Source organism: Hippoglossus hippoglossus, chromosome 19, assembly GCF_009819705.1.
Source record: "Hippoglossus hippoglossus isolate fHipHip1 chromosome 19, fHipHip1.pri, whole genome shotgun sequence".
NCBI lineage: Eukaryota > Metazoa > Chordata > Actinopteri > Pleuronectiformes > Pleuronectidae > Hippoglossus > Hippoglossus hippoglossus.
The window spans coordinates 18,490,159-18,516,095 of record NC_047169.1 but is presented as its reverse complement, the minus strand read 5'-3'; the positions used below and the strand labels follow the sequence as shown (position 1 = coordinate 18,516,095).

Below are 25,937 nucleotides of genomic sequence, written 5' to 3'. Positions count from 1 at the left end.
GGACCGTAAAGTTGGCACTATGTCTCATTACCCTCCATGGTTTTGGCTTCACAGAGCCAACAGTAAACAGGCCTTGTAATGGTCAGATCGTTCTTATATTTTTGGATTCCAAAATAGTGTGGTGAGGTTTGAGTCTCATGTACTGTGTAATTAAGCTGGAGCTAAATTTAAACCAATCTGTGATTAGATTTAACAAGCCAACAAACACAGACAGCACTGCAGCTCCTACACCACACAGTCATGCGTACACCAAACAGGATTTACATGTGTGTTTATCGTACACAAATGAAGAGGACACAATGGCCTTGTCAGTGCAGTCCTGACAAGTGGCCGTAATGAAGCAGGATTCTGGAGAGCAGTTTCCCGTGATGTCAGTGTGACGGAGCAGCTCCGGAATGATGTCAGTGATAATTAGTTAGAGTTGTACTCATTGGCCCCAAAATGAACCAAGAAAAATGCAGAATGACTGATATCTGTAGACCGTCAGTCATTCTGTCTGCTGCTTTCTCGCCCTGCCTGTTAACCCACACTCACTCTGTCACTAACATGGTTTGTGGTAAATTCACATTAAAATCATGTCTGAGCAAAAAATATCCACAAGGGAAAGATGAAAACATGAGGGTGGTGGAAGGAGAGACAGGAGTGCTGACATGTGCCAGAGGAAGAAGAGAGAGAATAGAACTGTCTGGGCCAATTCATGGTTTCTGTGTCAGCATCCCTGTAACCTGGTTCATTCTCAGCGACGAAATCTGAGGCATGGAATTGAATGTGAAAACAATCAAAGCAAGCAAGAGAATTTGATCACCGTTAACTAACTATTGTTAAACACATTCTATAGACTAATTATTCAAATGGTTAATAAAGTAAAAGATAATGATAATGACATTACTTGGAAACCTGACATGACTGTCGGTCATCCTCTATGATGACTTACTGTATTGGCTGAAAGAGATGGTAGATAAGGGTTTTCATTGTGTGCAGAAAAGAGTACCCTGTTGATGCCATCTTTCTGTTGTCTTAGCATCTTCATTTTATTCAGGTTTGCGTACAGTGTCTAGTCTTTAGTCATGTGTATCATGGGTTTATATCCTTTACACTAATCACATACAGTGAATAACTCTGTTGCTGTAGAAACACACCAACATTAGCAGCAAGCTTTGCAGCATTCCTGTTAGAAATCACCAGTATTTCCCCTTAATAATAATAATAATTATAATAATAATAACTTGAATTTGAATTTCAAGAGACCCAAGGACACATCACACAGGTGTCAGTGGGAACTTAAGACACCTAAGCTACATCGACATTACTACGTTTTCATTTGGATACTCATCAACTCAGCTACGGGTACGCCTGGCGTTCACCCAACTCTGAAAACATTTGGAAATGCTGCTGGCCCCGTTTTGGTTCGAAAACTCAAGGGATGCGTTTTAGTCTGGACAGGCAGAAACGGAGATGTTTGGAAATGATCACGTAGACGCTCACAACGGCTTAGTGATTGGGTCTTTTCGGTCACGACGTAGCCTTTGCTGATTCGTCAGGCTCCTATCACATGACTTACTTCTGGTAGAAAACAACTGGCATCAGCCTCATCCCCCAGTGTTTGACCTAACATGGATAATCAATTGTTGATCAATCAAGTGTTGCCGACCCTGTTGTCTTTTGTCAGTTAAATTCTGCATTTTACAAGGATACAACTACGTACAACTAACAACCAAATGCTTCATGTGTACACAGGCATTTAGATGCCTTCCTGTTTACACCAGCACGTTCATGCATAGTGTACATGAGTGGTCATGTGATATGCGTTTTTAGGTTTGTTAGTAGGACAGAGATCGTTTTAGTTTGAATAACGCTGTTTTCATGAAAACTATGTCGTATGGCTGTAGCCTTTGAATACCATTTTTTTATTTTCCATGTTAATTAAACTTGATGTGTATTTTTAAGAGGAAGAACAGGAAAGGTCATGTCCACTTGCAACAATCAATTGTCTCATATATACAGATTTTGTTGGTTGAGTGTATTTGCACACTCACATTCTCTTTGATATTTGTTGTGCTCCTGTCTCTCTGTTACTGACAGGCTCTTCAGTATTTTGTTAACATCCCCAGTGTTTACTGCTGTGAAACCCACAGTGGAGGGAAAGCACTGATTTCAGACTACAGACACTGTAGAACTGCTTAATCTGTCCCCTGTGGATCTGACTGTGTGTGCACTAATGTCTGGTTAAACCACTGTACTATTTAGGTCTGCTATTGAACAGATGGTAGCTAGCAAGCTGCTGCAGTGTGTGTGTGTGTGTGTGTGTGTGTGTGTGTGTGTGTGTGTGTGTGTGTGTGTGTGTGTGTGTGTGTGTGTGTGTGTGTGTGTGTGTGTGTGTGTGTGTGTGTGTGTGTGTGTGTGTGTGTGTGTGTGTGTGTGGCTACATTACTGCCATTAACAGTGCTGTAGTTGCAAGTAGTTGATTTGTGGAATCATGAGCTTGCTAGCCTGTGAGTCAGACATAGCGTTGTCTTCTGCACCTCTGTGCAGATGAGTATAAGACCGGAAGCACGCCCACACCTTAACTTAAAGCCATAAGTTCGCACCCCTGACTTAAGCCTACCCTGATTGGTTCGAAGGGTGAGGCTTGTTGAGTAACTTTAGGGATAAGGGAATGTCTCTATACGGCTGTAAAGCTGTTCAATGAAACTGGCTGACAGAAACCTTTGACTGGACCTCTTCACATTAACATTGGGCAGGTTTCAATAAAGAACTATCATGGAAAACGTTGTAAAGACCATATTAGGCTTTTACTTTGAAACTGCAAGTGTTGACGGTGACATACCATACACACATAGACAATGTGACGTTAAGATTTACTCAATGCGGTTTTGTAAAAACTAATTTGGACACTATCTGTATTGGCAACATCAATATAAGAATTGATAAAGAAACTTTATCAGTTTCCTGTTGAGGTCAGAATGCATCCTTAACAAATTCCTACACAGTTCTTTGTCTTGTGTTTGGCATTTAAAGTTGAACATATAATTTTATTATATTATAATAAAATATATAGTATTGTATGTTTATTGTATGTGTGATGAGACTGTAGACTGAACCTGTGAGCTCAGTCTACAGTTCCTCCATGCTCTGAAGCACCATCACAACACACACACACACACACACACACACACACACACACACACACACACACACACACACACACACACACACACACACACAAAGCTGGTTAGATAATTATTGACTGGACAGTACCAGAGTATTGTGGTTAACCTTCTTAGTGTCTTAACACAATAGCTTCCCCTGCCTGTGTGTACTAATTCAATGAGTTGGCTCCATCAGCAACACAAGTGATCTGAGTTTTTAGGTGCTTTAATTGAACTGTTCTGTGGATTCCCTGGTAACATGACCTCGAAGACAGTTTTATATTGGATTCCTGTATTTTTTTATTTAATTATTTATCCATGTTTAATGACATGTTGGTTTCTTTGTGTTAATGAGCCATGCTGTTTTTAACCCAGAGGTCTGACTTGAAATACTGTATGAAAAGCTCATCATTTCAGTGCTAATGATCATTCCATTGTATTTCAATAACTACAGATTCTTGTTCGGTGAGACTATGCTTGTGTTTATGAAAAAAAAGGGTGCTCTTCCAAATATTCCAAATGCTTGATTCGCTGATTCACATGGTCCTATTGCAGAGAATCAATTGGGTAATAAAGACTGGAATTTTTAAACCATTAGGCTAACAAAGCACAATAAATGTTTGGATGCATCATCCATCGGTGATCATCACTCAGGTCTACACAGCTCCTCTTTTAGACAGGATGTAATTTGTACCATTGCGGTGATGGCAGTTGTCTTCCTAAGTTAGGAATCTGACGATCACAACACAGGCTTGTGATGTTATCTAGACTTGCTCTCCAGAGTCCTATCACATTGAGGATTGTGAACCCACAGCTGTAGTGAGTGACTGGAAACAGGATACTGCTCATGGACTGGTCACTGGAAACAGTTTACCAGGAAACACCAGGTTTAAAGAACAGGGGGAGTGTGTCTTAAGCCCATTCTCCAAAGACCACATACACTTATTATCGCTGCTGACCATTTTACAAACCACTCTGTAGTATTTCAGATTTGTTAACTCACCTCCAGGCCACTGTTGGTTGTCCTTTATTTCCAGCTGTCTTAAGATCATTTGGCAAACAGTTCAAAAATGCTTGAAATCTGTTATTGATCACAGTGAAAGTTCCACTGTTTTGTTAATAACAATATGTTTAATCTGTTTTTGGATAAATTGTCGCGTTAATGTTTTAAACGTTCAGTTTTGTAAAATGTTACAAAACTGTCTTGTTGCAGCAGGTGAAGAAAAGCGTCTAAACTGTGTTTGTGCATTAAAAGTCAATGTGCTGACCCAGGGAGTTTTGTCCAGGTTATTGAATATTTAGCAGTCAGATAAGTTGACCTAGATTTACTTCAAAGATTTTCTGCCATCCTTCACAATGAGATGTTTCATTACCAGGCCAGTGCATCCTAAGCTGCATCTACAAACATGCATTGTATTCTTTGTTTCTAAGTCTTGCTCATGTGCTCATCATGTGAAGAATTCATCATGCATTTGAAAGGGGAGACAGAAAGTAAGCTAAAATGTCTGAAGGCAAGTTGACAATGAGATATGCTATTCAAAATACTGTGTTCCTATCTCCATGTGCCAGTACAGGCAGCTATTAGCTATTCTAATATTGAAATCCTTTGTGTGTCGGCTCGGATGAGTTCCACAGCAGTAAATTCCTACTTTTATTTCTTTCATGATTTATTTTACATGTTCATGAAGTGGTCAGAATATATTTAACTCACATCTAACTGTGAGCCTTGTAAAAGATAAGCCCTGTGTGTGTGTGTGTGTGTGTGTGTGTGTGTGTGTGTGTGTGTGTGTGTGTGTGTGTGTGTGTGTGTGTGTGTGTGTGTGTGTGTGTGTGTGTGTGTGTGTGTGTGTGTCATTACATAGATTCAACAGTGGTGTCACTGGGTTTATTTACTAGTGAGACTTCCCTCCCCAGGGGGTCTGAATTAGCTGAGTGCCAGCGTATCAGATGTGTTCAGTGTAGCACAGACGCACACATTCACACACATCCATGTGGCATGACACTAATTCATTCATTAGCCAGCAAAGGAGGAAAAGAGCTTTTGGATTTTCTCTGGTGGCAGTTTTTCCTTCCCATGTTCCCTTTGTCACAGTCTGAACAGAGGCTGGTCACCAGCCAAGGTAACTGGTCAAGTTGGGTAAGCCACCAGTCATTAATGAACACTGTTTGGCTGAGCCTTCGTTGGCCAGCTGTACTAAGTCTATTATACTTAATCGATGATTTAGGAGCTAGGGCTTTGCTGTCATTATGTTTTAATCAAACACAGAATCAACATTTAGGCTCTTTAAATCTGATGTCCCTCCTTCAAGAGGAAACGGTGTGGAAACCTGACATGAAGTCCGTTTGTTAATGAATTATAGAATATCTCTATTGAATATGTGTGGTGGGTCATCCTACCTTAAAATAAAAAGGATCTTTTTCTTTTAGATGATTTTCTAATTCTCTCATAAGTCATTGCCACAATATGCTCTTGTCTATAAACAATGGGGTTTAGTCTTCAAACCATTGCCCTTTGTAATATTTGTGGTTGAATTATCAGCTATTTTCTGTTAACATTCTCTTATTCTGACATACAATGGTTGTGCATTTGAACACAAACACATGCACAGAAAAATAGGACAAACAGGGATAATTTTCCTTACCTTTTGTAAAGTCTGACTTAATAGAATAAGGCAACAGCAATATGTATCTATGTGTTTCTGTTCTATGAGAGACAAGGTCATATTTCTTTCACTCGCACACACAATGCGAATTATCGATCAGATAAAAGAGTGTGGGAGAGAATTACAGAGGAGGGGAATAGTGATGTGTTTTCTGCTTGTTGTTAGCTCAGTGTGTTTCACACATTGAGCTCTAAATAGTCCACCAGATGTTGTGTATTGAGAACACACCCTCTTACACACCCTCATTGTTCTACATGCCTGGCTTTCTAGCATTAGGTTTGTTTTTTCAGTTAATCTGTTTGCTAGAAAAGATACATATTGGTTAGTTTACTGACAAAATACTCTAACTGGAATTAAAAAGGTACCAGGATGGAGTTAACAAATGCAACTAACACACCCTGATCTTAGATCTTTTTTGCTGACAAAAGCTTGAAATGAATCATCATTGTGTTTTGAGTCTGTCTCATCAAACCCAGAAGTAGTGGGTGAACGTATTTGTGGCTCTGTCTGGGCTGAATCCAAACTTTTTGCGTTTTGATGATTGATTGAAGTCCAGCCCAGAATGAAATGAACACAGCCTCATATACCCCCTTTGCCTGTGAATTAGAGGTCTGTCTGGTGGCCTAGTGGTTAACAGACATACCGTATGGCTGCTACATCCTTGTATAGATTCCTTCAGAGAATATTTGTCATATCCAACACTCAATATCCCTGCATTTCCTATTTCTATTGCCACAATCACAGGCAAATCAAATGTCAAAAATCCATCTTGAAGTTTTGAAGTCCTCATTGTACAACTCTTACAGTACCAACTCAAGGCTCACTTACTAGCAAGTTTGGGAGCTTTGAACTGTACCACACAGTTCACACTTGATTAGTGAGAGTCTGATCAGTTGTAAGAGAAAAGTCACTTTTTCACGGCGACCTTTTGGACTTCCTGTAAGGACTTCCATGAATACCTACCAAACTTTATACAATATGATATGATGTGATTCGACTGTAGCACAACAGCAAGACCATGCGGTATGACTTAATGATCAAGAACTGGCTAATCATGCACCTAGAGCTATGATTGTTTTGTAGAAATGCTGTCTCCAAAGTTCAGACTTAAATTTATCTTGAACTCAAAGGTTTGTTCATAACAGTGCAAATAATATTTGTAAATAAAAACGTTCTTATGCAAAGTACACTTGCCAGCTTTTTGTAGAACTTGATGGCTTTCATCTCACTGCCTTCAGAAAGTGCTGCCTTAGTTGTTACCGAGTAGGATCAATTCTCATCATGTGACACAAGAATTTAACTTAGACACATGTTAACAAGTGGTGTGTGCTATTGGTTGTTGCATTGATATTGTTTCATGAACTGCAAAATATTTATTTTGAACGTACTCTGACCTCCAACTACTAACTACTGTGCATGTGTGTGTATGTGTGTGATGGTTGTAAATACAGGCAAGTGTATATGGAGAGATGGAGAAAAGGTGATTGAGGTAAAAAAAAAAAGAGAGAGGCTGAGAGGGGAGTAACAGAGAGATTAATTTCCCCAAGTGCCTGCAGTCGTGTGCCTTGTGCTATGAAATGGGAGACTGTGTGTGTGTGTGTGTGTCCTGAGCCAGTTCATTCACGTTAATTAACACCACAAGAATAACACCCTCTGGAAACAAGTTGTGCTACTCCTCTGGCTGCTGGAAGCATCTGTGGGGTGTGTGTGTAGAGTCAGATGTCAGACAGGTAACACTGGAATCCCTCCACACCCTGAGCATACCAAGGAGTAGCTGGAGGCTGATCCCTGATACAGCTACTCTCAGACCTATACACCATTTGTCATTTGAGACTCTTGAATATTTCCATTACTCCCTTTGATCTACAATGACTGTCTGTGGGATGCATAGTTGATTGTAATTAGAAATCTTGATCTGATTCCTTTCATATTGTTGTAGTAATTTGTTAGGTTAGATGTTTTTAGGCCAACTGGAAAAACAGAGGAAATGAAGAAATGCAGGTCGAGGAACACTGGTCATAAGTGTAAGCATTTATTTGAGGTTTCACGGCAGCACAATTACTCTACCGTTGTGCCATTAAAACAGTCCAGCATAGAATGCATGATAGTGATTGGTTATATTCATTTTCAAGAAAATGGAGTATTGACCAGAATCTTGGCTGAAGGAGGACCTAGATTTTGTGCAGTGCCAAATAAAACACGTCATCAAGGTAGTGGTGGTGTTTGTTTAGGTTGAGGATGATCTCATTCCTAAAGTTTTGAATTTGCTCGAATGAAAGTGAAACATTCATTCATACACTGGTATGAAACACTAAGTGAACCCTTTTGGAATGAACTGGTTTTCTGTATCCATTGGTCATCAAACATGATCTGATCTGTAGACAAACACAATGTGCTTAAGCTACTAGCACACACACAATGTTGATCCATCGTGTCTCTATCATTAGCAGTATCCATTGATCTTCAGCTGGTGGAAAGACACCCTTATATTACTCTGTAAAAATACACTGATTCATTTCTGTTGGGATTCGTTGTCCCCTTGATGATGGTGAGCTGTTCAGGCTCCGAGGCAGCTAAACACCACACCAACATTCATCATCTATACAACACGTTTTAGTCTTATTGACCACCCAAAGGGCTTCACAGTACCAGTCACATTCACCCATTCATACATACAGTACTCCTATATGCAGCACCACCTCCCCAAGGATGCGGCATGCGGAGTAAAAGCCAGGGATTGGACCACTGATTTTCTAGTTAATGGACAGCCCGTTCTACCTCCTGAGCCACAGCTGCCCTAAATATGTTTCCCTGTAGTGTTGTGGAGGGTCCAGGTTTTTCTTTGACAAGCATGGGGCCTCAGTAATGTTTGTCTTGGAGAAAAGCAGCTTCCTCTGTAATGTCCTGACATAGACACCAGGCTCCATGCGCCATAATTGTGTGTGTGTGTGTGTGGTCGACTCATGACGCGAATGTGAATCAGCTCCAGCGATTCCTTTATATCTTGTTACTTTGTTACTGTTATAAAGCTAACAGAATTTAACTGTCTCCGTTTATAGACAGTGTTTCTGACTATAAAAACTGGTCTGATCAATATCGATGCTCTTTGAAAACACATCGTAACTCTTTCCAACCTTTTCTGAGAGGCATATGTACTCCCTCCATCATCTCTGTCCCCTCTCTCTCTCTTGTACCAGGCTGCTCCTCTGTAATAGCCTGAGATGTCAGAGACCATTTGTCTTCTGCAATACACACACACCACACACACTTGTTCTTGTAGCTCTCCAAACCTAGTGCAGACCTACTTTTGCTTGTTCGCTTAAATAGAGGTCTTCTTTGTTCACTCCAACAACCCCAGAGCTCGTTCTCTCTCTCTCTCTCTCTCTCTCTCTCTCTCTCTCTCTCTCTCTCTCTCTCTCTCGCTCTCTCTCTCTCTTTCACACACACTTTCTCTCTCTCTTGCTCTTTTTCCCTCTCTCTCACTGTTTCTCTCACTCGCTGTACGTGTATGGAAAATTGAGGCCTCATCTCTTTCCTTAATGCTCTCGCACACGCACACGCACACGCACACGCGCACGCGCACGCGCACGCGCACACGCACACGCACACACATGCTTGAGTCTTAGTGAAGTCACATGAATCTGTAGTAGGACCCAGCCCTGCTCAGTTCCCCATATTAGCCTGACACAACACCACAGGGTATTCACGTGATTGTAATCTGACCAGCCTTGTGTGTGTGGGTGTGTGTGTGTGGTATATTTTTGGATTTGTATGTTTATTTTGAAGGTTACATTAAGTTCTATCGGATTGTAATACTTAAAAATGGATGATTTGAGACATAACTGAATGCACAGACGATATTGAGTGACCATAGAATGGACTGTATTGTAGGTAGTTAACACATAAGCATGTGTGTTAAGAAAGCACATACACATTAATATTGCTATGGACAGCTGGTCAGTGACTTTCATTAAACCTTTAGTTAAACCTATTGGTGCTTTTGTAGGAATCAAAAGCACCAAAACCCCCCTCTATCTCTGTGTATGTCAGTGTGTTAGGAGTGGTATGGGAAACACCTGTGTGTTGTGGCTCTGACATTGATCAATATGAATGACACAGTGGTTTTGCAATGTTTTGGCTTTTGTAACAGTGTCGAGCTGAGAAACCTTGTTACACACTAGAGTTCTATACTAAGATTTGAGTTATGGTTCATGTCTTGCATATCAGTGTCAGTGTGTCATCAGCAGGCAACAACTCATTAACAGACTGTTAAGTTGTATGAGGCCGGGTAGTCTGTCAGAGGTTAAAGCGTCCTTCACAGATTTCTGAAAAGATGAGGCCTTGTCCTGCTGCAAAGTCATTAATGTTGTGTTAAGCTGGTTTGTTTAAGGAGTAGGCCTATGCAGACAAGAATAGGAAAAGCTGTCAATAAATTAAGTGTAAGCGTGTCTTGGGACATCACTAATATCTCAGGGTCTCTACATTAGGTTTGGGTCAATGGCTGGCAGTCAACGATGTTGAGCCCCCCTGTCATCAGGTTAAGGAGTTACAGCTGATAGGACGAAGCACCACCAGCTTGTTTGTTATTTGAACCATTGACAGCAATGCTCAACACGCAATGTTTCACTGTACACATCGTCATGCCAATTCAATAGATATTTCCCAACCCTATTTTACAGAGCTGCTCTGTCACCACTGTGTCTTGTATAGTGAGCTAAAATGGAACTAGTTCAATTTGTCACTTTGACATCACTGTTCCAATGTACAGTGTTTCTCCATTCCCACTTTCCAGCTGATGACAGCTTGAGTTTGGCCTCTAGACTTGAGATTATGTAACACATACGAAACAGCACTGAGATTGGATCAATAGAACATAAAACATGAACACAACTTACCCCCAGACATGTTATGACTGGACAGTGAGTTTACAGTTAGTATATAGTAAACACACTTAGATGTGTGGTTCTCAAGGAGTGATATTTCATTTGTGAATTCTTAAATTCAGTCCAAAACCTTAATGTATGATTCGTCTTAAATGTCCTTAAATGACCACCTGATCTAGATGTCATGTCATGTCCAGGTATTTTCACAGAAGCTACAGTAAAGGTTAGTCATGAAAAGGTCAGTACAAATCATTAAAAATATCAAATGTGCATTAAATGTCACAGTTCTTCCAGCCTCAACATACCGCAGTGCTTCACTTACTCAAAAATGGTTCTGCCAACACATGGTAAGAAATTAGCTCAGAAATATTTCAGAATGTTTTGACCGATATCTCGGCAACCGTGAGGCGTTGACAAAAAGTCTGTTCTTCTGCTCCTTCCAATATGATCTTAACACGGTGTCAAATCCAGGTGTGTTGTTTCTATGAAGGACTTTCCAGATGTGTGGTACAGAAATTACGGTTAGAGGCATTGGCCCACTGAAACAAAAAAACACATTAGGCTGCTGCATATCAAAGTTTATAAGACCACATTTGTGTCCACATTACTATTTCAAAACATCCAGCAGCACCAGCTCTGACAATCAACCCTATAACACTACAGATGTGTGATCATGTACAAAGTAATTCGTCCTCTCACTCTTTCTACTAGTGCATGATGAATAGAATACTAACACGCACATAAACGTGCACAGTCTGCAGGCAGGCATGCAGGCTGGAGAAGGCAACAGGGATTTTCCCATACTGCCTCTGCAGCGGCTGCCCTAGATTCCACCAAATGATTGTCTCGGTGCAACTCGGCTATTATTAGAGCTGTATTATCAGGAGAGATGGAGTGAGAGAGGAAGATGGAAGGAAAATGTAGAGAAGAAAAAAAGTAACAGGGAGAAAAGAAACAAATGACTTATTTTTCTACCAGTTTGTGTTCTTGCCTTCTGCTGAATATTCAACAATGTCTCCTTTGGTTTCTATCACAAGTATTCCTGACAGTGTTCCATATTTAATAGCTCTGCATTGACAATACAGTATGTGGAGCGAGACAATTACTTCATTAGCAGTGTACGCGTGAACACCAGTGTTATTTCTGTTGCACCATAGAATCACACCGGACTGAACACAATTTAAGAAAGGGAGGAATTTTATTCTGAAGAGGAACAAACTTGTTTTGTTGCACTTCAGTGGCTTTACTGATTCTCTGGTTGAACCTGCCAACACACAACAAACATACAGTATACAATATGCATATGGTAACAATAATTGTATACATTCTCAAAATCCTTAAACTCACAATTCACATTGAATATAATTATATTTACAGAAAACTAATAATTTTAACTAAGATTAACTAATGCCAAAGACAACAATAAATTCAATGTAAATAAATACACAAATTGTTATAGGTCAAAAACGAGTAAAATCCTACATTATATACAGTGGACCTTGATCCTGTACTCAGTTCACCTTCCATCAGCCCATACGTGACTGTTAAACATTATTATTACAACAAGTGACCACGGATGTTGGCATATATTAGCTAGTATAACCTAATGGGGCAACAAGTAAACCATTGCATTAGGTTATAGTTCCCTCGAACAATATCCTTTTTTTCCTTTTCTTTTTATCTTTTGTTGAAAATGTGTTCGCTATCCTTTAGCATAAACATACTGTATGGGGTTACCCTATTGCCAACAAATCCTATGTGCTGAGCCAAACCTACTGTGAATGTCTCCCTCTAAGTATTGTGTGTATCCAAATCCTGAAGTGTCTTATTCCTCTGTGCCACAGAGCTCCACTGTTGTCCAACAACCACTAAAGCACATTAGTGAGCCCCATGTTCCAAAGGGGTGTGAAAGATTGATCATGATTCAACTTTAATGCAGAAACATGAATCAACAACTAATAATTCAAGAGAATCTTGATTAATCTTAGAATCCAAATCACCATGAGCACACAGTTTAGATCGTTGACTAAACAACACCGTCCTACTTTCCCAAATACAGTCCCGAGCACAAAAAATTGATTAAACCCTAAAGCATTGGCCGTCTGTTTTAGGACGTTACTGGAATTTGCTGAATACAAAATAAGTTTATATTTGCAATTCTGTTTAAAATGCCTATGACTTGAGCCAATGGGATTTGGGGCTAAAAGCAACTGAGGAGGTAAATCAGAAAGTGCAGAGATGGACTACCACATAATTGTTTTGTTTTTTATGGATTACATTTACATCAAGGAAAATATGTAAAAATGCCCACCTTTTCATTTTAAATTAGACTGAAGACGGTGTCCCACCTGTTGTTGCGTTTAAACTGAATATAATATTGACCAGTTAACAAGAAGTGACATGTTATAGAGAGGTACTTTGATTGCTTTGATACCTTATGTGCAGTGGGCTCCAGCTGAATTTCAAGGCTAATGAGCTATAATGGCGAAGTAAACACATTTGCATCGAACAAGACTGGAGAGCTAATGCAACGCATAGCATAAGAAAAAGTGAAAACATCTAGAATGCACCAGATTCAGTCTGAATTCTTCAACTCAGAAGGCAGAGTTTAAGTAGTTTCCTAGTAATGTGTCTACAACAACACTGAACTATTTTTGGATGAGCCCTTTCCTTCCCTCTCTTCCTCTCACCTCTCCCTCCCTCTTCTCTCCTGGGCCCACACATCCTCCGTGAGGAAGATATAAAGGAGGGGGGGAAGCTGGGTCACATCACTCTGCTCAAGGCTGTTTACTTTGCCTCTCTTTCTCTAGCTCGCTCTCCATCCTTTTCTCAGTCTATCTTTTTTTTCCTGTGTCTGCAGAGTTATTATTCCTCCTCTCTCTGTCATCTCCCTCCTTTTTACCCCATTTCTCTCTGTATTGCGTTTCATGTCTCTACACTTGTCTCTTGTCGTTCTTGCCATCTTGTGACTGCTCTGGTTCCCATGTGGGTATGACTGAGAGAGGTAAAGTGAGACAGAGAGAGGGAGGGAGGGAGGTAGAGATGACCTTGTAGAAGAGGGGATGTCTCTTCATGCTGTCATTTGGTATTACTTCAGCTCATCTGCTCTCTTATTCCATCTCTCTCATCCACATTACTCACATCCCAGTGAAGCTCTACAACAGAGCCATTCTTTCCTCCTGCTGGGTTCTGTCTGTGTCTGTGATGGATCTTTAACTGGGTTTGACCGTTTTAAGCTCATTTTATTTTGTAATCCTGTTCATTCACACTGAGGGCTTTTTATTGGTTTGGTGACTTAGCTGATACAACTTACTAAATCTTTTCTTGACCTGAAGTATCTGGATGTGTTGCTTTGATGTAAAGCTGCTCCTGAGGACTTTGACACGGTGTGAAATTGTTGATCTCGAGTCCTGCAGTGTTTTTACATCATGAATAGCCACTTGTCGTTGTTCTCCGCAGAAAGGGACGACGTGTATAGGTTTTTCAGAAGAGGTGATTGTGTGCCAGTACAGACAAACATTTGTGAAGAAGTCAAATGCCATTGATCTCTTTTAGATTGTCTCTTTAGCCTCTTTCTGGCAGCACAGGCATCTGTAATAACCCACGTGCAACACTCATGTGAACAAGACTGACTGGAAATTCAACCTTAACAACAATGATTTCACCTTTTTGGGAAATGTTCAGTTTTACAGCAGTAAGGGGGATGTAAGAAACAGAAAAGCAAAAATATATTAAGAGTAAGTAGGCTCAACAGTTGATTTAACATTATTGCACTTTCAAAATATTGATATTACGAGTTAGTTTTTCAATTTTGGTGAGAGGGGTCTCTTGGAAGCAACTCTGAGGGACCTGTGTGTGCACGTGGGTGTTTGTGTGCGTGAGCCATTAATGAGCACCTTGACAGAAGTTACTGATGTGTTGGCCTGGGTGTTAGAGAATGTTACACCATGGCCCGTCCTCCCTCAGTCTGATAATGCATGGTTAGCTGCTGGGTTGCAAGATTACCAACTCTCTGCCCCTCTGTGTCCTCATTCATCTTCATGTCTTACAGTTGCCCCACCATTCTCCCCTGGAGCAATTTCAGTAGTCATAAAACACAAACACACACACACACACACACACACAAAGTGTTTCTGTGAGTTTCAGAGTTTTGTATTAGTAGAGAACATCAAACGTGTCTTTGCCCACAGCAGCCGTACTTGAATTCTGCTTTGCATGATGAGATTTCTTCTTCTCTGCTCTCTCTGTCCCTGCATGATGAGATTTCTTCTTCTCTGCTCTCTCTGTCCCTGCATGATGAGATTTCTCTCTCTCTGATTCTGTGTCTGTCTCTCTCTCTCGCTCTCCCTCTCTCTGTGTCTGACTCTCTCTTGGTTGTTGGTAATTGCAAGGGGAAGCCAGCCAGCAGCCTAGTGACTCAGAAGCTGCTTCATATATTTATGTACCTCTGGGGAACCATCTCTCTATCAAAGTCTGTCTCCCACTCTCTCTCCCTCTCTCTCTCCCCCAACTGATTGATATTCTGTAGCAGTAGAAAGCAGCAGCAGCAGAAGCAGCATCATTTGGTCCGTTGTCAGGGACGAGGCACCTTGGTTACAATGTTGTCTGTGTGGTTGCTGTTGTGGTAGGCTATATAGTCACTCAGTTTCCAGGCAGCGCCACTCTCCTTTTATTAAGCCTTTGGCTGGGGGCATTTCTCTTTGCTGGTCAGAGGTCAAAGGTCATGGTCACTGTGATCACATATTTGGTTTTACCTCAAGAATTCAAACACAAATGTCTCATTAGATAAAATGATAAAGTGATGACATTATGTACCCAAAAGGTTTAAGTCCAGCCTCACTGGCATCATAATGACACCATAACTCAAGAACAGAGAGATTGTGACCACATTTCATATTGGGTGTGATACTGAGTTGGTGACTCTAATCTTGGTGCCCACATTGAAACTGTGGTGATTGTATAGATCATTTGTGCTGTGGGTTAAAGCTTCTTTTCAAAATCCATATGAGAAAAGGTGTCAGTTCAGCATCACTTGCACGTTTACTTTGATCTTTAACAGTGCATTTCATTGTTAAGTCACAATACATGTTGCATAAGTCTGGACAGATGTTGACAAATGTTGGCAAAAACTGAAAGGAGATAATTCTAGTTCCTTTTTAAATCATCCACCCTTTTTTTCAGGTCTAATACAATTTGCCCTTAGTTGTAGTTGACCGTCTCATATCACCTTTTTGTTAACACATTCCTTCACTTTCCTCACATTCTTTACTTCTCTTCCTCCCTCCTCTTAATCATTTCTTCTCCCGCCCTCATGCTTCATTTTCAGCTGTCTGTCACTGATGATTCTTTCCTCTTTCTCAATTTCATCTTCCTCACATCTTTCTCTTTGCCCCTCTTGGCCCGTTTCCTATCCCATTCAATCCATTTCTTCATTTTCCTTCTCTGAGTCATTCCTATCCCTCACCCGCTCCTTTCTTTTCTGTTTTGATCTTTTCTTACGTAATTGATTCTTCTCTTTGTTGTCCTCCCTGCTCCTCAGTAGTCTTTGACATTTAGGCTTAATTAATTTCTTTCCATTTCTTTTCTGAACGTGTATCTCTTGGCAGGACCTGCAGCCCTTTGCTCTTGATGACTTCACCCGAGCACAGCAGTAACTTGTCTTTTTCTGGCTAAGCTGTGATCTCTCTCTGCCATGTCATTTTCTCTCTTTGTTGCCCCCCCCTTTTTTTCTCAATAAAAGCATTCTAATGGCTTTGCTTTGTTGTATTGTACAAGACCTCATATGGCACCCAGGGACTCTTGCAGTGTTAATGTGTCTGCTCCATCAGGACCCTGTTGTGTCATATAAGCTAACTGATAGCCAGTTGACTGTTACATTTTATGTTCCACTGCATTTTGTGGCAGGAGACAAACCACTGACATATGAGGCATGGTGGTGTTCATGTTTCCTGTTTGTTTGAAATTAATTAATTATTTTGGTAATGACGTGATTGCCCTGAAATCCTGTCTGTGTTTGCTGTAGGGCCTACATTTACAGAGTAGGCTATGGTAAAATGCAGTTCTTCACTTTACACGCTTCATTGTGTTGTAGCTGTATTAGTATAAAGATAATCTTGCCATTTTACCAATTTGTTCAAACTCAATCATTCATCATGACAAAGTGAAAAGTATGCTTCTTGAATTGTTTTGCAAAACCAGACCCTTCTCTGTAGCTCCAAATTGTGCTTGTGTTCTTCCTGTTTGCTTTAATCGTAATTGAAATGAGAAGTAGTTTACCTCTAGAAATCTGAACTCACTGGACACACACACCTGCATCTATTTAACCTCTAACAGTTCATAACAGGACTAAAGCCAAGTCATGAATCCAAGCAACTCTATTTAGACTGGAAATGTTTGTGGGATGGCATAGCTCAAATCAAAGGTATAAAACAATTCTTAAAGCTCTGAGTGTTCCCAGGAGAACTGTGGCCTCAATAACTGTTAAATACAAGAAGTTAGGAACCAGCAGGACTCTTCCTAGAGTCTTACTGGTCAGAACTGAGGGATGGATAAATGCTTCCAAATGCAGAGAGGTCCTAAATCCTTCCTCTAGAGTCCAGGACCTGAGACTGTTCAGTGTCTCAACAATGACCTGAAGTAGCCAAGACAACACTGTGGAGTGTCTTTAGGACGTGTCAGAACAAGCTTTACAGGATCAGTGAGGAAGAATGACACAATCTGTCCAAATCCAGGTGTTCAAAGTTTGTAGATACTTAACCAAAAACACTGTGAGCTGTAACTGCTGCCAAAGAGGCTTCTACTGAATTGAATTTTTTTGAAAGCACGTCTTGAGTTTGTCATTACAGTTTATTGAGTTTAGACTGATGGACAAAAAATGATATTAAATAAGTTAAATCTACAACACACTGAAGTGTGTGAAATGAAGGACTCCTTTGTGAAACCACTGCATATTACAACATCCTGCATGAAACACTGATGTACTTGTACTGAATAAGACAGACAGAAAGGAGGGAGAAGGAGACTTGAGTCCTCCTGCAGTGGCTGCTGGTTCGGTTGCAACCCCGACCTTTGCTCCATGTCATCCCCCATTCTCTCTCCCCATTTCATGCTTACCATATTGTCAAAAAAGGTGAAATGTCGGGGGGGAAGGTAAATGTTAAAGTGTAGAAAAGTGAAGGCGTCTGAATACTTCTTGAAGGAACCTGGAGCTGCCCTTCAACCATGACATATAGTTAATACTGTCTGGCTGGGCAGACAAGCTCAGGGACATTTGAGTGATTTGGTGTTGCACTTCGATAAAGTGGACTCACTAATAACAAACGGATTGAAAAGAAGAGCAGCAGAGGCTGACGTGTCTGGACTTCTGTTCCTTTGTTTGAGACAAGCTCTAGAAGCTAAGGTTCCTACATTTGAGTCACCCTTTCAAGACATCATGTTTTTTCCTCTTTAGCCACAAATAGGAAGGAATCCAATAATGTTCAAATCTTTTTGAGATAGATACATACAGTAAAAGGGTTATTGCTTAGTTATCAATGGATGAATAATTTGAATAAGACCAGTGTTGTTTCCAGAAGTTGCTCTAAAGTCTGGTTGATCAGACGTAATAGAATAGAATCATGCCAGTTTCCAGTTTATTAGATTATACAGAACAATAACTACTCCATACCAACACAACAGTCCTGTGTTATTAGAGGTGTTGATTCAACGTAAGAACATATGAAGACATTTTTTAAGTAAGTAACCATAGGTAACATTTCCTCCGGTAGGGGTGGCTGTGTTTCTGTTACTCAATATAGTTGTGGTAAGGTTTGGACTCTGATACACATCTAGCTGTAGTTGTGTGTGTGTGTGTGTGTGTGTGTGTGTGTGTGTGTGTGTGTGTGTGTGTGTGTGTGTGTGTGTGTGTGTGTGTGTGTGTGTGTGTGTGTGTGTGTGTGTGTGTGTGTGTGTGTGCGCGCGCGCGCGCACTTCATCTGTGTGTTCTATGTGCAAGGCAGTTCGGGTCGGGGGTTGTGGGCTGGGGGGGTGAAGGGGATAAAGGAGTCCTTTTAGCCGAGCTAGCCTACATGTTTTCTGTGCAGTCAAGCTCAATAAATCAGATTAGAGTTTTTGGAGAGCAGGATAGAGCTTACTGTGTGTGTGTGTATGTGTGTGTGTGTGTGTGTGTGTGTCTGTGTGTGGGGATATGATTTACAGCAGGGTAATGCTGCTGCGTCTGAGAGACAGACAGCATGCGACAGACAGACAGAAAAAAGGAAGTGGGTTGTGCAGCTGCATGAAAATCTCATGAAATCATAAAGTCAAAACAGCAAAAATAACAGAAAAGTTGTGGACTGATTGATCCAAGATCGACCGTACGCATTCAGGTCATTCCCAATGAAATTAGAGAGAAATGAAAATAACATATACAAATCACAACATAAAATACACACACAGACGGAGGTGGACTGCTAATACACACATTCTCTCTCAGCTTCATCATTATCTTCACGTCGTTTGTCATAGTGTCTTCATCCGTCCACTTTTCAGCCTCCGTTCTCATTTGTATTCTGTATTCTGTATCGGTATGTGTTTTCTCCAGTTTTCTGCGGTGTTCTATTTAAAAGACAGATAGTGCTGCTCCCTCTGCATTGGTCGTTTGCTTTCACAGCTCATGCTCATTGGCTGTCAGCGGCCTCTGGTGCAGCCAGCCAGAAAGTAGCTCTGCAGCCTTTAGTGATGGGCAGATTATACACTGTGCACTATACACACATTCACATATGTTCATCTATAGAAGCATATAGTGCACACGAACATGCAAGAACAATCACGGAGAAGATTGTTCATTTTCTCAGCTATTTTTAGATGTAGTCTTACTACTGATATATTATATACTGAAACATATTTTTATTGTTACTAAAAAATAAACATTATAGTTTCATCTTGGTCTTCGAGAAACAGAACGGTTGAGTCTAGTTTCAGTCCAGATTGAGACTTAGTGTTTGAGTCTAACTACAACAAACTGCTTTCAATTAAGTCTGGAAAGGTGTAAAAACATTAGTAAGTGCAGTTCAATCTTACTCTTCCAATATAAATCAATCAGAAATTCACCAGAAAAAAAAAAAATCCTTCACAATCCAAAAGAACCTTGTGAAGACTATGGCAAAACGGTGATGCTTCTATTCTGTGTTGTTGGCCTCATTGATTGTGTTGTTCTACATTGTGTTTTACAGTGAGTGTTTATAACCAACGGCCATTTACAGATATTTGTAAAGAAAATGTTTGAAACAGCAGTAAATACTGCTTAACAGACTTTATTCAGGTCCAGACAATGAGTGTGACAATATTACACTTTCACTGTTGCTCTCAATATATTTGAAGTGGGTCCAAATGACAACATGTTGTGTTACCTCGCTGTATGTAACCTGACCTACAGCCACCGTGTTCAAATGCATAGCTGGGTCCAGCCTAACACTGTTGTGAGTGTGGGAAAAAAGGGCCGTTGATCACACAGAGTCAGAGAGCACTTTATTAGGAACACCATACTAATACTGGGTTGCTATCAAACAGCCTTAGTGACATGGACCATTATCCTGCTGGAAGTAGGCATTACAACGTGATAAACTGTGGCCATAAAGAGATGAACATGGTCGGCAACAATACTTACATGTGACATTCAGATCATGATTTATTGGTTTTACGAGAAAACCTTTCCCCACACCATCACACCACCAGCAGCCCAGACTGTTGACACAAGGCAGGTTGGCTCTAAGGATTCAGAGTGTTGAGAAATCCAGATTCCTTCCACATAGCTCCTGCTTACTGGATTTTTTTATTCATCACCATTCTGACTAAAAGAAACCTCAACACTGTTTTGTGTTCAGACAGATCAATGTGCCACATCTAAAAACACACAGGCTGTGCATAGCCGCATGTGAGCGTTCACAACTGAAAAAGGCGGTCTGCTGCATCTCTTTTCATTTCTCATTTTCACAAGTGAAGGTTGGACTTTCACTGACTCTCAGGTGGGAATCAAACCCCTTATCCCCCAGTACACACATCACGAGACAGGCTGAACAGAAACTAGGTACATATTACTCTGTTTTGTGTTTCTTATAGTTTGAGGCATAATTTTAGTCGGCTACAGGAGAATAATGACAGAAATGCATTTAAACTAGGAACAACCTTCCACAAGATTTCAGGTTGTTTGTTGCTTAGATTGTATAAGTATGCAGTATGGTGTTGTTGTTTAGCAATTGTAAAAGATATACAAATAAATAGATATAAATAAGCAAGTTCAGTATATATTTATGGGAAGATATGTTCCTTTAATGTTCTTGATTAATGTGTAAGGATGCTGCTTACAAGCTGTGGTTTGGGTGAGATGTGACAAACTCAGTTAGCATCTTCAGGTGCACCACTACAAATTGTGAAACCTCTGAAAACAGTTTTTTTTCCCAGCACTGAGCTCCTGAATCATTTAACCACACATACTCACACACCATCTGCACAGTGTGCTGCAAGGTAGTACTGGATGGCCTCAGTCTGAGGTCAGCGTCATTCTTTTGTCTAGGTCAGTGTCTTTAATAGGTGCTATCAGCAGGCCTTCAGAAGAATGACACAGCCTGTAGTGATGTAGTGATGGTGAGAGCTGATACTGATCAAATCTGATGCTGTACTGTGTTGTAAGTGTGGCATCTGCTCCCCTTTGTTCTCTCCCTTTGTCTCTTATTCTGCTCACTGTGGCTGATAGGAGCCTACAGATTCAGAGCTGTGTGTGTGTGTGTGTGTGTCCATGGCCAGCGCTCACTGCTGCCTTCCGTTACTGTGGCAACAGACTCAGCAGACACTTTTCCCTTTCCTTGCATGTGAATGTTTTTCTCAACGGAACACTCTGTGCACTTCTTTGTGCAGACACAATCCGGTATCATCCCTGCTCTGCACGTGTTTTGGGTTATGAATATTCTTGCCGATGGTAATCAGTGCATGCAGACAGATGACACTGACAGAGGGTTCGAACTTGTCTTTCTCATCTTCACTTCATATTGCAGCCCTTATCATGCTTTTTGACTGTACATGTTCATAATCTATATGCACATGAATGAATGATGTACAGATGCCAAGACTATGTCCTATGCTTATGTGTGATCAAGTGTGTTTTCTTTTCAGAGCTACATGTGTAGGCATATACATTAAGTCCTACGTCACTGTTGGAGACTTTGAATAGACTTTACTTGCCAAACCCTAACCTTTACCCTAACCTGGATTTAACCCGAAACTTAACCACTGACCATAAAATCAGCTTGTCCCAAATGGAGACACAGTCATACACACTGGCACATGCACACACATGCGTTTGACATAAACATACAGAGGACAAGGTTAACAGGAATGGTAGCATCCCTGTTGTTCCTTGCAGAGAAGCAGTCAAACAATTAACATTACAACAAAAATAATAATGATGAGGGGGGTGTAGAATGATCAGGTGCAGTATTGATTTGGATTGTCTTCAGCGCCTTACATCAGGTGCTCAGAACAAAACAGCCAGACAAGTGATGTGTGCTCTGTGGGTAGCAGGTTGTGGATGAGTCAGAGAAACCTGAGGCTGTGAATAACTCATACAGTAGGTCTAATTATGGCAGATCTCTGACTGCAGTATGTTCACTTTACCAAACAGAATCAGGCAAGTCCGATGTTTTCTATGAGAAATGGGCTTTGGTCTGGTTATTGGTGTTCCTGCTCTCTCAGATTAAATGCATTTATACAGTTGGAATGTTAGAGAAATGTATCGATCTTCAGTATACTTATGATACCATTTTATTCTTATGAAAAACTAACATCTGTTGGCACAACTATTGTGAGTTTCATTGATCTATACTCTAATTATTACCATGGTATTAAGTAACCTAAGTAACAACACATTTTTCGTAGATTAAGCACACATGTATCATTTCTCTGCTGACCACTTGGGCACATGTATGTGTGTCTATATTTGCACCTATTCTGTAAATTTGTAGTATTATAAGGTACAGTTGAACTACTTTAAAAAAAAAAGGAGGCAGGGGAAAATCGCTGTGATTGTGGTGTTTAATGGTTTTAATTTGAGATCAACCAATATGGGTTCTTGGTTGGAGTCCGTATCAGAACCAAACGAGCATGTTTTAATGATTAAAAATATATATTTTTTATTTTTATGCTCTGCATCACCAAAATCACATATCTTTAGTTGTTTGAACCTGAAGATGTCGCCTCAGACAGGGACATTGTGTTGATCATTAATAGTTTAGGAATAAAGTTGATGAATCAGTAATGAAATTATTAATAATTAATAGCTGTGTCCCTAACTGACATTGCACTGAAGCTGTTAATTAACGTGAATTAATAACACTCACCTGAATTGAAATGGAGACCTGGACAGTGACAGATAGACGTTCATCTTTGTTGTCTGGAATGAATTAGGGATGAAAGAATCCATGGAGGATGGTAGAGCTTATGAAGAAGCAGGGAGCAGTGTCCTAGAATGACTGCTACTGATACTGACACATCAATAATCAATGGAGGTGTAGAGTGAGTCGGTTCAGATGATAAAAGCAGCTAGTAATAAACAGACTGCAACAACAGTGCTGCCCTCAGTGTCTGCTGGCTCCCAGGGATCACTCTGCTTACTGCATTTTATTATGTTAGATGGGAGGGGGAAGGATGAGTTACACTGTATGTAAGGATGAACGAGAGAACAGGGCAAAGAGAGTGAAAATGAAACATTTCATAGAATAAATAGCCTTTATTGAATAAAAATAGACCAATCTCACAGTTTTGTTTCAGCTGCTTTAAAAAACACTGGTTAACAAAACACGCAGCTGTGTAAATAACAACCAAAATGTCAACACAACAAAAATAACAAGAAATGTACCCTGACTGAAAATTACAGCTGCACAATACATCCAAAAAATTAATCCATAAAATGTGGATGGGCGCTGTGTGGGCGGGCTTTGCACACAGACACGGAGGGTGAATGGGTGAGGAGTTTGTGCCGGGAGTGTGGGAGATAAGAGAAGCAAACACTGGCACGGCTTTACAGGAGAAACAGGCTTACGTCTAAAATACATAACCAAACTACCCTTAGTGGGTTTAGTTTTGAATGGAATGTGGTTGTTGAATTTTGTTTTTCTCTGGTTTGCAGGTATATGTGGAGTTTGATGATCAGGAGTGGGAGAAGAGAGAGTGGGTCAAGGTCTATGAGGATTTCCAGCTGTTTCTACTGGAGCACCAGCTGGTCTGGGCCAAGAGGAAGGAGGGAGCAGGAGGAGTGGGAGCAGGCGGAGGAGCAGGAGGCCTGCTGCAGGCAACCAAGGCCAAACACATACAGTGGCCTGCCCTGGTAAGACTTTTGTTTTCTATTAATAGGCTGGACACAGTAAAAGGAACATTCATCCATATGACTCAGCTATTTGTGAGATTAAACGTTGACCACAGGGTCTACAACAAACTACTGAATGCTGTTCTTCTCAATATACCCTCACTTTGTGTTGCATGATTCTGTCTCTGTGCACGTGGATATTGGTGGTTACTAAGCGGTGGCCGCAATTTCCAGCATTGTTATGGTCTCTGTGAATTTTTGTTGAGCCTCACAGAGATTTTGGTGCTTTTTTGAGTAATGTTGACTCATTCAGTCACGCAGTGAGTGTTTACCTGCCATTCTGCTGTGGGGCTGTGTCGATTGAGATTGTGTCCTCTTCACTGCAGGGACATTTGTAGGAACCCTAGAACCATTTAAGAAACTTTGGAACTTTATCTGTGTTTCCACCAGAACAACCGGAACCTTTAGTTCTGTAGTTGCAAAACCATAGTTACTGGTTCTTGTGTACAGCTGAAAGTCACACTAAGTGAGCACTGGTTGCCTCTAGAATTAACAATGTGACAAAAAGTGCACATGTCTTGTAATGTTTATTGATGTTAAACTGTGATTACAAGTGATTCGACTTCCTGAGTTGTCTGAAGGAGTGAGATAAAGACAGGACTGTGTGAAAGGAGAGAGACGACAAGTAAACAAGCCTGAGATAGAAGGAGGAGAAGGAGAAGAACAAAGCCTGACTTGCTACAGTATTTGTTTCATTGCAGTCAGGAACTAGAGCAGGAGGAAATAATCATCAAACCCTTAGCAGATCTGCATCATCTACTGTATATACAATAAACATGACTGTTTTTTCTTTTTGTGTGTTAATTGTGTGTCTGATAGCACTGGCACTGTTCCGTTACTGGTCTAATTTTGCCTATTCTTTAAATGTAGATGTTTTGCTAGAGAGAAACTGCACTATAGTTAAAGATACTGGATATTATCACTAGATACATAAGCCCAGTTTGAGGTTAACCAGCTGCTCCTCCGCAGCAGATACTGAGCAATAGTTTTATTGGAGTTGAAGTGAAATTCAATATTGGTTGAGATAGAAGAGGATCTAATTATAGGTTGTGTTGATAACTTGGAGGTAGTGTTTGTAATGCCTGTTATACCTTTTATTTTGGGAACATATAGGTTTACTATCGGTCTGTGTATAGTGAAGTGACTGTTACTGAAACCACATCTAAAATGTATTCTTCTGATAGTGGTTTTAACTGTTCCCACTCTGTTCTGTGTGTTATTATCTTTGAACACATCATCTCTGTCTCTCTGTCATCACACACAGACACACACACACACACACACACACACATACATACATGTGCTTTTTTGTGGTTACAGTTTGGTTGCTGTGGTGTTTTTGTTGTTGTGCATGTGTACATGACACAGTTTCTCTCATGCGCACCTCAGACGACAGTGCTGTGTGTGTATGTTCACATGCTCTAGTGTGTTTGTCGCTAGCAGTGAACTCGTATTTAGGCTGTTGGAGCTGAGTGTTTTGTGTCCTTCCCTGGCTGGAGGATTTGGTTTATAAATGTTTGACATTAATGACATTTAGTTTTGGACTGTGTGCATGTTTGTCAGTGTGTTTGTGTGTTTGTGTGTGTGTTTGTGTGTTTGTGTGTGCCCAAGAGTGGCTGTGTACGTAGAAATGTGATTCACTGTTTTGATTATGTAATAGCAATGTGCACAGCGCCATCTGGCACATGCATGGGAGATAAGAGTTCAAAGAATTCCAAACACAGTTTTAACTGGTCGTTTCTCTCTCTGTCTGACTCCTCCTCCGTTTTTTTCACTTATTCGTCATATCACTGCCTCTCTGCTATTGTCATGGCAACAGCTTCAAAATCTAGTGCGCACTGACACA

At 40.6% G+C, this 25,937-nt stretch overlaps 1 protein-coding gene across 2 annotated transcripts in view; it reads left to right on the top strand.

Moving 5' to 3' along the window:
- jmjd1cb (jumonji domain containing 1Cb) overlaps positions 1-25,937 on the top strand; it is a 110,837-nt gene that overhangs the window by 23,583 nt on the left and 61,317 nt on the right. For both annotated transcript variants that reach the window (XM_034569746.1, XM_034569745.1), the window contains exon 2: positions 23,855-24,052. In XM_034569746.1, the coding sequence (XP_034425637.1) occupies positions 23,855-24,052 (198 nt within the window). The remainder of the gene's footprint in view (positions 1-23,854; positions 24,053-25,937) is intronic.